The 17,023-nt window shown below is 34.2% G+C and overlaps 1 protein-coding gene across 1 annotated transcript; it reads right to left on the bottom strand.

Moving 5' to 3' along the window:
• Positions 1-8,066: 8,066 nt before the first annotated feature.
• Positions 8,067-9,548, bottom strand: LOC105196885. The gene is made up of 3 exons (XM_011163034.1): positions 9,102-9,548; positions 8,653-8,986; positions 8,067-8,344 (listed from the first exon to the last, which is right to left on the bottom strand). Exons 1-3 carry the CDS (start codon positions 9,546-9,548, stop codon positions 8,067-8,069), a joined length of 1,059 nt encoding a protein of 352 aa, XP_011161336.1.
• Between the last annotated feature and the right edge of the window lie 7,475 nt (positions 9,549-17,023).

The following is a 17,023-nucleotide window of genomic DNA, read 5'->3' as shown; positions in this document are numbered from 1 at the left end:
TGTTTCAAAGAATGACAATTTGGTATATTATATATTAGATTACTATAGATTTCAGTATAAAAATTTCTTAAAAATTTCTTGCGCAACGAGGCACTTTAAATCCAAGTCACCGTACATTAAGACATATTTCATAATTAGACATAAACAATACATTATCGGTATTTCTACATGCACTATAAGTTGGAAATTAGCATTACAAATGTAACATTACTTATTGTTATTATTATTAATTATTTTATATAAATAAAATAATTTGCATAAAGATTAAAGAAGCATAGTTATATTAAATTAATTTCTTTTTTATTTTAGGTATTTATTATTTATTTATTTTAGGTATTTTCTTTATTTTCTTTAAACAACCAATGTAAACATACATAAATTCTTAGTTAAATTTATTTTTGTATGTTAATAAGCTATATATATATACTAAATAAGCTATATATATATATATATACTAAATTGATTTAAAAATTTTTTGAAAGCGTACCGAAAGTGTCATGAACAATATGGCGAATCAAAGCACCAAACAAAAGTTGTCTGAGCGGTGTCCAATCTCTTACTTAAGGATCTCTAGTAAATCATTATTTAAAAGATCTTAAAATTTTGAAAAATAACGTCTTGTTAGTATTTGAGCCGTCATGGAAAAACACTCAAAATTTGAGTTTACACTTGAGCATCCGAAATGACACTGAATTGAGTCTTATTTTGAGTATGTTTTTCAGTGTTTTCAGAGAGTTACGTTTAATTTGAGAATTAACAGTTGTGTTAACTCTTAAATTGTATAAAACCAATGTTCGTAATGCTAAAAATCAATGTAAATTATTGGATCAAAAACTGTGTAGCCAATTAACTTGCAACTTTTACGGAAAAGCGGCAATTTTTTTGCTTACCCTGATAGCCATCTGTCTGTGCTGTTGCTGCAATATTGCCGAAAACAAAGAGCATTAATTTTCAGCAAATTTAGAACAACGTGTGCCTCATTTGCCTTTATTATTAAATGAATTATAAGTAAATTTTTTTTGTCGATTTATCACCAAAAAAATTACTTATTATTTTATAAATCTGTAAATATTTGCGGCGAAGTGTATTTACATACATATATAAATATATATGTATATATACATTGCAGTTTTTAATCTATAATAGCACCAAAACACATTTTATTCACATACAACAATATATTCACATGCGAAACAATTAAAACTTTGAATAATGCAGTTATTATAATCCTGGAAAATATCTTATTATTCATTTATACAATTCATCTATACAAGTTTACAATGGTATATAAAATCAAGTGAGTTTACATTATACTATGCCATATTATTTATTTGGTATTGCAAACACTTTTTCAAACATTAAGAATTTATTTTACATTAATCTATTTCAACCAAGGATAATCTTACATTGTAAATAATTTACATACTTTTAAGCTTTATTTCATTATAATAAACTGAAATTAAAATGTATTAAACTTGCTTTGATTAATAATTTAATTAGTTACAGTTGATTAAGTCAGTAAAGACGTATCAACGAATGCGCTACCTAATGAGTCAACTTATAAAATTAAAAATATTACAAACATTAGAACAGCATACTTCTTTATTTTGTCATTATAAACTAAGAAGGAAACTTCTGGAAGTGTCCGCCTCAAATTTAAACGAGCTTTTAATATGTTGTAATACGGATAAAAATAAGGGACACGTATTTTTTTATACATGCCTAATCTTATTTTTATGGGATAAAACATCCCTTTGAAGAAAATCGGGTTTTTTTTTCTTTTAAAGCGTATATTGTCGAAACTATAAAAGATAGAGAAAATATTCTAAATGAAAGTTAAACGGCTACAAGAGTACTTTATAATAGTGATAAAAAAATTTGTTAAAATTTTTTTAATACTTTCTCCCATTACCTACCTGTTTTGTTAAAAAACTTAATTTTTTTTATAAGAAAAATAAAGCTTATTTTATTACAAAATCAACGGTATATGACAAAGTTATGATGCGACATTTTCATTTTCCAAAAATAATTAAAAACCATCCCATAACGCATGATACACGCACTCATCCGTGTACTATGGAAGTGATTCCCTTCGATTTTGACAAGCGTTTAATACGTTGTAGTACAGATCAAAATAAGGAATACCTATTATCCAAACGTGCACTTTTAAGGGTAAAACATCCCTTTGAAAAAAATCGATGTTTTTCTTTCAAAACGTGTATCGTAGAAACTATAAGGAAAAAAAAAAATGTTCTAATTGAAAGTTAAATGGTTTGAAGAGTACTTTATAACAGTGATTAAAAAAATTTTTTTTCTAATTTTTTTTACATTTTTCTCCGCCACTTAATTTTTCAAAATTTTTATAAACAAAATAAATTTTTATAAACAAAATAATTGGTTTTGTTACAAATTCAATGGTATATGACAAAGTTATGATGCAACCTTTTTATTTTCCAAAAATAATTAAAAACCACTCCATAACGCATGGTACGCCTACTGATCCGTGTATTCAATATTACTTCACAATAAAACGGATTTGTTTTATTTGGCATTGACTTCGTAAAAGAGCATTGAAGACAAATCAATGCAATACAATAAATGTTGAAATAGAGTTTTAAAATAATAATAATAATTGTAATAAAATAATAGTGACTTTTTTTAAACCGCTAATTTAGTCAAATTTTTTTTTAATATGTTACAGTATGTACGGAAAACAAATTATGAGTAAAGAAATTATTATTTATTCATAATCTGTTTTTAATTGCAAATATTTTTTTTGGTTACTTCAAAATAAAATGACACCACACTGAGAATAACAATTACGGTGTTGTAAGACATGATTTTTTTGTGTACAAAATAATTAAATTAATATAAGTTAAACATTTATTTACTGGTCTACATGATTCGATTAGAACATTTGTCCTCTACAGCCTTTTACAGACAAGGTGACTTGGTTTACAAAAATTATTACTCACACATTCCATACCTTTACTATCTAATGCCAGCTCATCAACTAACAACAAAAGAACTAATATAAAACTAATTTAAAAATTAGTTAGAAATTTCACCTTTTATACTGCTTTTATACAATTCAATTTATGTGTTTATTATATACAAAATTTGATTGATGTAGAAGTATACATAACGATGCCACTTGGCGCATGCATACACTTTGGATCATTTCTTATGTTGAAATTTAATTTTTACATCTCAGCAGTGTTGACCTTAATATGTATACCTACATTCAAGTGTTACATAAATGTTTTTCTCAATGTGTGCGATTTTATGATATTTACGCAGACTGTCTTCGAAGTTTTTAATTATATTTAGAAAAGTGAAAGGTCGCATCATAACTTTATCATATACTATTCAATTTGTAATAAAATAAGCTTTATTTTGTTTATAAAAAGAAATAAAAATTTAAAAAAAAGTAAGTAAATAGTGGGTGAAAATGTAAAAAATGTAAAAAAAAATTAAAAGAAATTTTTTTTATTGTTATAAAGTACTCTTCAAAACAGAGGGATTGGAAAGAGGAAAGATGGAAAAGGATTGCGAGGTTTAGGTTAGGAGATGATATGAGAGAAGGTAGATACTGGGAAGAGAAAGAGAAAAGAAAGTGTAGGATATGTGGATGGGGAGAGGAAACGTGGGAGCATATATAGGAGGAATGCACGGATTGGGGGACGGAAAAGGGATGGCAGAAGATGGTAGGAGAGGTTTTAGGAGAGGGGGGAGGGAGAAGTTTGGATGAAAAAACTGGAGGAGATGCGGGAGGGAGGAGGGTGGCTGGGTATGAATGAGAGTGTGGAAGGAAGAGAGGAAAGTGTGGAAGAAAGCGGCAGAAACGAAGGTCCAAAGAATGAGTGTGGAGGTATGGATGGATGAGTGATTTTTCTCTCTCTCTCTCGTGCGTTGTAAAAGAAGCAATGAATAAAAAAGGTTGAAACTATGTAAACGGAGCGGAAGTCCGCAATGTACTCCGCAAGGAATAAAGTACCTACTACTAAGTACTCTTCAAAACATTTAACTTTCAATTAGAACATTTTTCTCTATTCCTTATAGTTTCTATTAGGAGTACAAATTGAAAACCGCCGTTTTTTGTCAAAATTTGAGGATTGATTGTTGAAAAATGGTTACATACTTATTCTTGAAAGTATTGTCCATCGCTGGCCACTACTTTCTCCCACCTTTCGGGCAGCATACGAATCCCGCGTCGAAAAAACTGCTCGTCTTTTGCGGCGATCCACGAATCGACCCAGTTTTTGGCCTCTTCGTAATAATGGAAGTGCTGCTCAGCCAGGCCATGCGCCATTGATCGGAACAAGTGGTAATCTGAAGGGGCGATGTCAGGAGAATACGGCGGATGAGGTAAGACGTCCCATTTCAATGTTTCCAGATAGGTTTTAAAGACCTGAGCAACATGTGCGAGCGTTGTCGTGCAACATCACTTTTTCGTGTCTTTGCTCGTATTGTGGCCGTTTTTCCTGCAATGCTCGGCTCAAACGCATTAGTTGTGTTCGGTAGCGAGCTCCTGTGATGGTTTCACCCGGTTGCAACAGCTCATAATAAATCACGCCGAGCTGGTCCCACCAAGTACACAACATGAGCTTCGAGCCATGGATGTTTGGCTTGGCCGTCGATGTTGATGCATAGCCGCGGTAGCCCCACGATTTTTTTCGCTTTGGATTATCATAATGGATCCACTTTTCATCGCCGGTTACAATACGATGCAGAAAATCCTTCCGTTTTTGCCGTTGGAGCAGCTGTTCGCACGCGAAAAAACGCCATTCGACGTCTCTCGGCTTTAATTCGTATGGCACCCAGTGTCCATGCTTTTGGATCATTCCCATGGTTTTCAAACGATGTGAAATAGCTTGTTGAGTCACGCCCAATGAATCTGCAAGCTCCTGTTGCGTTTGAGATGAATCTTCATTCAGTAATGTTTCCAATTGTGCGTCTTCAAACTTTTTCACCTGTCCGGGACGCTCCTTGTCTTCTACGCCGAAATCATCACTTTTGAAGCGTTGGAACCATTCTCGACACGTTCTTTCACTAATGGAAGCCTCACCATAAGTTACAATCATTCGACGCACCTCAGCCGCAGATTTTTTCGAATTGAAGGCAAAAAGCAAAACTTCCCGCAAATGACGCTTATTGGGCACAAATTTCGACATTTTCGATCACAAAAAGATATATAACGCCGATAAAAATTCACAACTGCAATGATAAGGAATTGTTGCCAGATGCCCAACCTTACATTTAAAATTTTTGATCTAACGTTTGGCGCCAGCATTTACTGCTACCCATCTACTGGAAAACGGCGGTTTTCAATTTGTACTCCTAATACGATACACGCTTTGAAAGAAAAACGATTTTTTTTCAAAGGGTTTTACCCTTAAAAGTGCATTAAGGCACGTATAAAAAAATACGAGTCCCTTATTTTGATCTGTACTACAACGTACAATTAAACGCTCGTCAAAATCAAAGGGGGACACTTTCATAGTACACGGACGGGTGCGCGTACCATGCGTTATGGGGTGGTTTTTAATTATTTCTGGAAAATGGAAATGTTGCATCATAATTTTATCACATATCGTTGAATTTGTAATAAAATTAGCTTTATTTTGCTTGTAAAAGAAAATAAAAGTTTCAAAAAAATAGATAAGTAGTGAAGAAAAGTATTAAAAAAATTTTTTAATTGTTTTTTTTTTGAGGTAAATATATCAAATAAAGGAAGCTGCCCCGATAACCTTGACCTTGACATACATACGTTATTAAGGACATGACCCTGAGTAACGTCCTACAAGTTTTAGCCGTCGCTCGCCCTTCGTTAAAAAGTTATAATCATGAAAAATTTATAAAAAATAAAAGCGATAACTACACATATACTCACATGTACACATAAAAATATGGTACAGAGAACGCGTGGGCGGGGGAAGGGCTCTGCCCCTCTCCCTGCACCTCCTCCTCGTATTTTTTTTAACCTAACTTATCCTTATTTTAGTTGTAATTTGGCCAAGGATATCCAATTGACCACGTTGCAATATTAGATTTAAAATTAAACTAAAATAGAATTAGGAATTAGGTTGGATTAGGAAAAATACGGGAACGGGGTGCAAGAAGAGGTTCTCTGCACCACACGTAAAAATTTTTCCTAACCCAACCCATAATTTCAAATCTAATATCATTACAAATTTCGACAAAAATAGAGATAGGTTAGGTTAGAAAAAAGACGGGGAGGGCTGCAGGGGGAGGGGCGGAGCACCACGCGTTCTCTGTACCACATTTTTATGTGTATATGTGAGTATATGTGTAGTTATTGTTTTTAATTTTCATAAACTTTTTATGATTATAACTTTTAACGAAGGGCAAGCGATGGCTTGTTGGACGTTACTCAGGGTCATGACCTTAACAACATATGTCAAGGTCAAGGTCATCAGGGCAGCCTCCCCTATTTGATATATTTACCTTTTTTGCTGTTATAAAGTACTTTTCAAACCATTCAACTTTCATTTAGAACATTTTTCTCTATTTTTTATAGTTTCGACGATATACGTTAAAAAAGAAACCAATTTTTTTCAAAGGGATGTTTCACTCCTTAAAAGTAAGATTAGGCACGTATAAAAAAATACGTGCCTTTTATTTTTATCCGTATTACAATATATTAAAAGCTTGTTTAAGGCGGACACTTCCAAAGGTTTTATGGTAAGTCTAAACGTTTAATCATAAAAAATATTTATTACAATAAAGATAAAGGCATAACAATCATGGCCTAGAATCAATTTTGAGAAAGCAAAACACATTCTGTCTATAAAAAGATTTACATTATAGGACAAGGATATGAAAGTAAAAATAAGTTTATTTATACGTTCAGTTTAAGTAACTTTATTTTATAATCACATTCATATATACTTTATAGATTTTGAATTATAACATCGTCAAAATTTGATACGCAGCTGCATTCAAGGAAGAGTGACATATAAAATTTCTCTATAAATGTTTAAATCATATGAGAACTAATAGAAATAATTAAAATAAATTATGATAATAATAAGGTTAAAATTAACCGCTCGAATAAGATGGAAATAATATATTCAATTAATTTTACATAGAACGCAAAATTGTGTAATTAATCGAGACGTTTTGGTTTTAGCTTTCTTTAATCGATATGAATAAATAGAGCCATATATTACATCTTTTGTATTTGCATCTTTAGTTAAAACAATGTAATATGTATAAAATTTAGTTAGTCATTATACTACTTTTTGCAATGCGTCAGATCTTTCTCATGATATACGAATGCTGTCGCAAGGTTCCTCCGTTTGGAGGCGAGAATGTTTCCCCAGCATTGTTTCTCAAAATCAAGGCGCAAATTCATTAAGCGATTGGTATGAAGCAATATGTAAAATTAATTGAATATATTATTTCCACCGTATTTGCTCGGTTAATTTTGACTTTATTGTTATCATAATTTGCTGTTTGCTTGTTTACACACAAGCTTATTGTTTTATTTATTTATTAATTAAAATTTATTTATTAATAAAAATTAAATTTATAAAACAAACGTTATAGTAACATTTATATTCCACTTACATAATTATAACAATACTTTTATAAGATAAACAGGGAAACCTAATTATTTGGGCTTTTAGTGGACTGTATATTATGTGAAAAAAGAAAACGCGAAATTGCTTAAACTGATATATATTTCAACGTGGTCGTGTTACACACGTACGATACACACACTTCGCCATGACACCTTTTTTCCTACACTAGAGCCAACCTTACTAAACTAAAACTAAACTTTTGCACACAAAAGAAATAACTAGGAAGTGCTATAACTTCCCTAACATGCTCCCCGTCTTGGAAGACTGAGGGTATTTCAATAGAATTGACAAATTAGATCGGCATTAAATTATAAATGTAGCATGAACATTGTATACGTTGTACACTCGCAAATAAATTCAACATAAATGGGATTAAGCTAAACCACAAAAGGAGAAAAGAAAAAAAATTGCTAAAGTAATTGATTACAGTGACAAATACCTCTCTAAATAGTGAATGCGTTAATTATGATGTGATTTATCGTCGTTGGATTGCTCGATTCCAATGTTTGTTGACTTAGTCTCTATGGGTAGAGGACATAGCTTGACTACAGCACGACGCACAACGCCTTTAGACGTACGAATGGTTGCTGCCCGTGTTACAGAGTCGGCTGATGGGTGCAACTTGCTTATTCTGCCGAGCTGCCAATGCAAAGGAGGTGCGCTGTCATCCTTTACCAATACTAAATCGCCCACCTTGAGAGTGCCGATGTTAGATTTCCACTTTGAACGACATGTAACTTCGAAATAAATTAGACCATCGTTTCCAGAAATTCTGCTGCATCTGTTGTATCCGTTGATAGCAAGAGAGACGATTCTCATTGACGTCGGTTAGATCTGGACATGGCACGGTTGTCAATGTCCGTCCAACGATGAAATGGGCCTGCGTGAGCGGCTGCAAGTCCATGGTATGCGATGACATTGGAGATAGAGGTCTGGAATTTAGTATCGCCTCTATTTACGTCAATAAACTATAAAATTCTTCAAACGCTTCTTAGTAGCTCCTTTCCAATGACACGTTGTAAATAGTATTTGGTTGATTTTATACCAGACTTCCATATGCCGCCAAAATGCGGCGCATAGGCAGGTATAAAGCTCCAATTAATTCCTTCTGATACAAGACGATTCTGCAATTCGCCTTCATTCGATGTGAGAAACTCACCGAGAAGTTTTAACTCTGAACAGGCCCCAACAAAATTGGTACCGTTATCAGGTGATATCTTGCCTGGTCGTCCGCGACGAGCTGTAAATCTGCGCAGTGCCAAAATGAAGTTTTCGCTGGTAAGATCAGACACCAGCTCCAAATGGATGGCCTTGGTAGCCAGGCAGATAAATAAATAGATGTACGCCTTGTGCGTCTTACATCCTCTTCCTTTATGATCCTTTATGATAAACGGTCCAGCATAATTTGTGCCTACGTTATAGAAAACAGGAGTCGGTGACACGCGACTGTGTGGCAAATCCGCCATTTGTGGCGTGATTCCTTTGGGTCTGTACCGAAAACACTTGAGACATTGATCCACCTTGACGCGTCAGGTTCCGACCTGCAATGGGCCAATATTTCTCTCTGATTTGTAATAGCAATGCTTGAGGGCCGAGATGCAGCAATCGCTTATGTTCATCCTCAAAAATGAGTTTTGTTAGAGGGTGCTTGGCCGCCAATATCATTGGATGTTTCTTGTCAAAATCAAAGTTCGCATGCCTTAGACGCCCTCCTACTTTGAGTGTGTTGTCCTTGTGTAGAAAAGGATTCAAACTTGAAACCTTGTTTCGAGTTCCTATTATCTTGCCTATAGATAACGCGTGGATTTCCTCTGGGAACAATTCCAGTTGTGCTAATCTTATTAACGTGATTTTGGCTTGATGAACTTCCTCCGCACTGAATGGGCCCTTTATCGTTGATTTATTTACTCGTATGTTAATGAATCTTTGGCAGTACGCCATTATTCTTATTAGTTTCCCTATTTGGAAATAATTTTTAAACTTAATGATAGTAGATCCAACCTGTGCGTGTAAGATACTGATTTTGAGCCTTGATTCTTTCACCTCGGGTGAAAGAATAAATTGACAGGAATATCATTGTTCTGTGTAGGCCATTGATCTTCGCTCTCTGCCAACCAAGTTGGCCCATGCCACCATAAATTTGAATAAGCTAATGTCCTCAGAGACACTCCCCGGGACAATAAGTCGGCTGGATTTTCTGATGATGGAATATGTTTCTAATTGCTTGCCGAAGATAACGCTTGTATGTCAGTCACTCGATTGCGTACAAATGTTTGAAGTCGATGTGGCTCAAATCGTATCCAACTGAGAATGATAGTCGAATCACTCCAGTAATGCACAGAGTCGATGTTCAAGTATAATGCTGTCTTGATTTTGGCTATTAATTTTACAAGAAGATGAGCGGCACTTAATTTGAGTTTGGGCATTGTAAGTGGCTTCAAAGGCACAACTTTTGATCTGGCGCATAATAGTTGAATAAATGTTGACCCTGCTGTATTTACTAACCAAATGTATATGCAGCCTCCGTACGCTGCTTTGCTTGCATCCAAAAATCCATGGATTTGAACACACTGTAGTGATGTGCAGCAAACTTGCCGAGGAATGCAAATGTCGTTGATGCAAGTAAGATCTTTAACAAATTGCGACCATTCGGATTGCAAATCAACCGGGAGCTCATCGTCCCACGAGAGTTTCAACTTCCACAATTTCTGCAACATGACTTTGGTGATGATGCAAAGACCAAAACGTCCTGATGACAAAATGTATGATACATCCTTTGCAAGTTGAATAGCTTCCTCCTTTGACAATGTGCCAAACAGCAAATCGTCTATATACATAAATTTGCGTATGATAGTTGCTGCCTTAGGATATGTTTCTTGATGTTCGTCAGCTAAGCTAAACAGGCACCTGATTGCCAAAAAGGGGCTTGACGCCATTCCATATGTAACAGTGTTTAGCTGCTTGTGGTGCATATGTGTCTATGCAATGTAATGGATCTTCTCTCGAAAGGATTCGCTGATACGCGCGTTGCGATGGCTGTACCAGTACTTGGCGGTACATCATTGTAATGTCTGCACCTATGACATATGAATGCTGTCTGAAGCATACGAGGTGTGTTCAAAAAGTATCGCGAATTTTGAATTTTCGCGGGTTACGTATATTCGAATTTCGATCTTTTTGTGGCGTTATGTTGGTACTCATGTCTCTCACTTATGCCGACAAGCTCGGCCATTTTGAATGTTCACTTAATTGTTGACAGCTGCTTTGCTTGCACGTGTTTTGGATCGTCTTCGATTTTTACCTGTTCAAAAAAATGGATCAAAGAACCTGTATCAAATTTTGTGTGAAAAACGAAATTAAGTGCGCGGATAAATGCATTCCGAATGTTGACTGTGGCATACGGAGAAGCTACCTTGGACCAAAGCAACGTTTATCGGTGGTACAAAATGTTCTCAGAAGGCCGAGAAGATGTGAACGACGAAGAGCATGCCGGACGCCCGAGCACTTCAACAACAGACGAAAAAATTAATGAAGTGGAGAAAATGGTATTGGCCAATCGTCGAATCACCGTTAGAGAAGTTGCTGAGGACCTAAACATATCGATTGGCTCGTGCCATTCGATTTTTATCAATGATTTGGGCATGAGACGGGTCGCCGCGAAATTCGTACCAAAATTGCTCAATTGCGACCAAAAACAGCATCGCATGAACATTGCTAATGAGATGTTGGACTCTGTCCGCGACGACCCAAATTTGCTCCAGAGGGTCATAACTGGTGACGAATCGTGGGTTTATGGTTATGACGTGGAAACCAAAGCTCAATCATCTCAATGGAAGCTGCCGCACGAACCAAGACCGAAAAAAGCGCGCCAAGTTCGGTCGAATGTGAAAGTTTTGCTGACAGTTTTCTTCGATTGCAGGGGCGTGGTGCATCATGAGTTCTTGCCACAGGGTAGAACGGTCAATAAGGAATATTACCTGCAAGTTATGCGCAATTTGCGCGAAGCAATTTCCGTCAGAAACGCCCGGATTTGTGGAAGAACAAAAATTGGCTTTTGCATCACGATAACGCCCCTGCTCACACATCGTTGCTTGTGCGCGACTTTTTGGCCAAAAACAACACACTAATGATGCCGCAGCCACCGTATTCCCCAGATCTGGCCCCCTGTGACTTTTTCTTGTTCCCTAAACTGAAGAGGCCCATGAAAGGACGACGTTACGCTACGCTTGACGAGATAAAGACGGCATCGAAGGAGGAGCTGAACAAGATAAAAAAAAATGATTTTTTGAAGTGCTTCGAAGATTGGAAAAACCGTTGGCACAAGTGTATAATATCTCATGGGGATTACTTTGAAGGGGACAAAATAGATATTCATGAATAAATAAATAATTTTTGAAAAAACACAAAATTCGCGATACTTTTTGAACACACCTCGTATGATAATTGATAAAAGATCTCGTTGTATGGTGGGCCCCACCATTTGTATATCGTTGAACGATAAGCCTGTTGAAATGGGCGCCGAAGCGTCGAACACGACGCGCAGTTTGGTTGTGTGGCTGCTTTCCTTTAGTACTCTATGATGCGGCAAGTAATATGTTTGAACCGTGGAACAGTCGTTAGTAACCTTCGTCATATGTGCAAGATCTCGATATTTTTGCATGAACGCTGTGTATTCGTCTCGCAACTCCTTGTCCGCTTGTAGCTTTCGTTCTAGTGATTTTAGACGCCTTACTGTTATCTCTCTTGATTTGCCTAAAACATCCGGTAGTGTTTTAAAAGGCATAGACACAATAAATCTGCCATCGCTGTTTCGTCTGGTATTGCTCATAAAATGTGTTTCACAATCTTGTTCCTCTACGGAAACATATGGTTACTCTGGTAACTCTTCAATTTCTCAGAAGCGCTCTAAATATCGTGATATGTCAGAGGTGCTAGTCAATAAGTTGCATAATAGCGTTGCTCCTTGATTGTGTAATTGAGAAAATTTGCCTGTTACAACATATCCTAATTTTGTATTGCGTAGATAAGGATGTTTTGAAGTTTCATAATAAATCAAATACCAGAACAGGTCAATACCGATGAGTATGTCGATTGGTTTGGGCTTGCAGAAATCAGGATCTGCCAATGGGATGTCGATTGAAAAATCTGCTGCGCTTATCTCTAATAATTTATTTGGTATTTTGGAGCTGATTTTTGGTATCACCATGAATGCGAGTTTTTCTGTGTATTCATCATGTATTGATCCAATTGTTGCTTTCACAATTCCTGAAATTTTTGTCCGTGACTGATTTATGCCTCCAATTGTGTGGTCTATCCGGTTAGTGGGAAAACTTAATTTATTACAAAGACTTGTCGTCATGAGATTCGTTTGAGATCCAGAATCTAGAAGGGCGTTGCATTTGTGTACTCGTCCATCCTTGTCGACGATTTTTACTATTGCTGTGGGCAATAGTCAGTATGTCAAAGTTTTTGTCATGATGTGCGCCGCTACTGTTTCCTTGTTTTCGTGTTTGACTTCTTGCGACTGAGTTGCTTGTTTTTCTTCTTTATTTTTCTTGTCGGTTTCGAGATGTAGAAAAGTATTGTGTGATTTATTGCATTTTCGACATTTCTGCGATTTACAATTTATTGCAAAATGGCCTGACCTCAAGCAGTTCAAGCACACTTTTTTTCTTCTTGATCTGTTCTATTCTTGCAGGTATTGATAGATCAAGAAACGATTTGCAAGCATATAACGCATGCTCCTTATCACACAATGGACAATTGCTCTTCGTTACTACAGCATGCGATAGTGTCGAAGTACTGCCTTTATGTCTGCTTGCTGTTTGCGTTGCATAACTCTCACTTGTCGATTTTATATGTTTGCTTATTTTTTCTAGAAGTTGACACCGCCTTTCGATGAAATCTAAAAATTTCTCCACGTCCGGTAGTTCCTCGCTACCCACGAGTTCCTTCTCCCATTCCTTTTTGGAAGACATGTCGAGTTTATCTGAAATTAGATGTATTAAAAGACTGTCCCATTTATCGACTGGCTGTTGCAGTGCTATCAATGCTCGTATGTGACCACGAGTGGAATCTACTTTGCGTAAAGCTTCATAGCTTTCCTTTGTTAGTTTCGGATAATCGACTATCCCTCCTATGTGTTTGTGTATCATTAAATTTTTGTTTTGATAGCTTTTAACTAGGAGACTCCACGTCGCCATAATTTACGCTTGAAATCTCGAGACCATCGAGAACTTTCAATGCTTCGCCCGTCAAGGCGTTTTGTAAATATTGGAATTTCGCAATTGTATCTATACGACTATCAGAATGTATAATTGAGTTAAACATATCATGAAATTTCGGCCATTTGTCATATGATCCGTCAAATTGAGAGAGCTTTAGTTGTGGTAATTTAATCTTACGACGTAACGGAAGCGAATGCTGCGATACGACATGTGAGCTTGCTCTACTATGATCTACGATTGAATCCTCGGGTTTTAAATCGTTCTTTCTTTTGTCGTAACATTTCTCTATTGCGTCGTCGTCCGTTAGCTGTTCTATCTCCGACTGATATGCATCATATTCCGCGATTAATTCTTTTAGTCTCTCTAAACGCTGCTTTAAATTTATGGTATCCTGCTGTTCTACCTGATCTATATCGACATTGAATATTTCTAGAAAGAGACGGAGTAAGCTTGGCCTTCATTGCGCCTTGCTGGCGCCTGAAGTTCTTCAACCTTTTCTTTATCTCGTCCATGTTGCGCTAATAATGAGCGTGATATTAACGTATAATACTTATCTCGTATGGTTGATGTTGATCATGCTACCTTCCGTTTGCTGTTGTGTGTTGCGACTTAACCTCTTATTGCCGTGAGTCGCGCGCTGTGCGACTTAACCTCCTATTGCCTTGAGTCGCGCGCTGTGCGACTTAACCTCTTAGTATGTCCTTGCCGATGTTGTGAATTGCGTGCTAAGTCAGTGATAATCGCTGTATCCTGTGCCTTTCCTTGTGTATTGAATTGCCGGTTGCAACCGCTGCGACCCGTATGCTTTGTTTTGCTTATTAATGCGTTTTGATACGACAGACGATTTTGTGTTGATATGCGAGATTCGCTTGTCGTATCCGGCTTAATGGACCAATGTTTGGGCCTTTAGTGGACTGTATATTATGTGAAAAAAGAAAATGCAAAATTGCTTAAATTGATATAAATTTCAACGTGGTCGTGTTACACACGTACGATACACAGACTTCGCCATGACACTTTTTTTCCTACACTAGAGCCAACCTTACTAAACTAAAACTAAACTTTTGCACACAAAAGAAATAACTAGGAAGTGCTATAACTTCCCTAACACTAATACTATACCTGTCAATGTGATAAAGCAGGAAGTCGCGTTCAGAGCGCCGCACCCCAATCAACACACAATATTTTATATATTTAAATGTTTTTTTTAATATTTATTAATTATTAATTTTTTATTGTACAATTCATTATAACAAAAATATTTATTAAACATTAATTAAATATTTAAAATAATAATTTAGAAAAAATATGTATTTAATATTTATTCAATGTTTATTTAACATTTATTTAACATTAATTAAACATTTAAAATAATGATTTGGAAACATATTTTTATAACGTTTATTCAATGTTCATTTAACGTTTATTTAATATTTTACATTAATTTTTCATTTGAAACAATATTTTATAAAAACATTAATTTAACATTTATTCAACATTAATTTAATATTTATTTTACATTAATTTTTTAATTGATAAAACATTTTTTAAAAACATTAATTTAACATTTATTCAACATTAATTTAATATTTATTTCACATTAATTTTTCATTTGAAAAAACATTTTTAAAAAATATTAATTTAACATTTATTCAATATTAATTTAAAGTTTACTTTACATTAACTTTTTATTTGAAAAAACATTTTTTAAAAACATTAATTTAATATTTATTGAATATTAATTTAATATTTAATTAATATTTATTATATGTTTTATAATAAACGTTTTTTAAACGTTTATTTGATATTGTTTAAGTATTTATTTTTTTCATGAAATATTTAATTGTAAAAATCATTTTAGTAAGCACTTTTTAACTGTGTATTTAATATTTATTTAATGTTTATTTAATATTAATATGTTTACTTATTTTTTATTTGTATAAAATTATGTTTATTTATTATTAATTTAACATTTAAGCTATTTATTTTTCAATTATTATTGGTTTTAAAATTTGTTTAAAAAATGTTTCAATAACATCTATGAAAGTCAGTAGAAAATTAAATTAATTTTATATATTTATATGAATATACTTTAATTATACACTACTCAAAAAGAATAGGGAACACTTTTCAGACACCAAAAATTAAGCTATTTTCACATAATTGTAATTCGGTGAAAAATCATCGTAGATAAAAAATAAAAAAAATATTTTGAAACTTGAAGATCCAACTTTAACGCTCTGTCAGCAGATTTTCAAAATTCTTTTAACTTCCTTGTCTTACGCACTAAAAAAGCACACCCTGTTTTGTTCCTTAAAATTTCGTATTTTTGACACTTGCAGCTCAACCAACAAATTTCTTTCGAATAATTCAAGTAAAGCTTCATAAACTACAACATTTTGCCTACAAAATGTTTTTTTTTTAATTTTTCTAAGAATTTTTTTGATCGAGTTACAAGACTTCGAAGAAACACATTTTTTACAGTACATTTTTCTGAAAAATGGCGTTTACCATTACCCAATAGTAGATGTGATGGGCCGGTTCTAACCCAATTTGGGGTGGGGGAAGTCACGTGACACGGGAGGAAGAGTGGGATGGGGAAGGGAGCCCCCCCCCCCCTATTAATTAAATTAATTAAAATAATTTTTATATTAGATTATTAATTAAATTTATATTAATTTTATATCAAACTATTAATTAAAATAATTTTATATTAGATTATTAATTAAATTTATATTAATTTTATATCAAACTATTAATTAAAATAATTTTTATATTAGATTATTAATTAAATTTATATTAATTTTATATTAAACTATTAATTAAAGTAATTTTTTTCCAAATTGTTATTTGCTAAACTAATTTTTAATAAATTAATATGAATTTTTATTATGTTTATATTAGGTTAATATTAACCTAATATCAATTTAATATAAATTTTATATTAATTTATTAAAAAAATTAGTTTAGCAAATATCAAAAATTTGGGAATAAACGTATCGCTCTCTCTCTCTTTCTCTCTGTCTTCTTCCCTCCTGTGCGCTCTCGCTCGCACACGTTACGACTATTATACATGGTTTTTTTCTTTCTCCCGCACATGTTGTTGTTCTCGCTTAAATATGGTATGACTAACGCTTTATCTTCTAAGGGACAATGGTTGAATAGGAAAAGATAATATTGAAGACATCG

The sequence above is a fragment of the Solenopsis invicta genome, chromosome 14, assembly GCF_016802725.1.
Source record: "Solenopsis invicta isolate M01_SB chromosome 14, UNIL_Sinv_3.0, whole genome shotgun sequence".
Lineage (NCBI taxonomy): Eukaryota > Metazoa > Arthropoda > Insecta > Hymenoptera > Formicidae > Solenopsis > Solenopsis invicta.
Note: the sequence above shows the minus strand (reverse complement) of the source record. Positions and strands in the feature narration are given on the sequence as shown.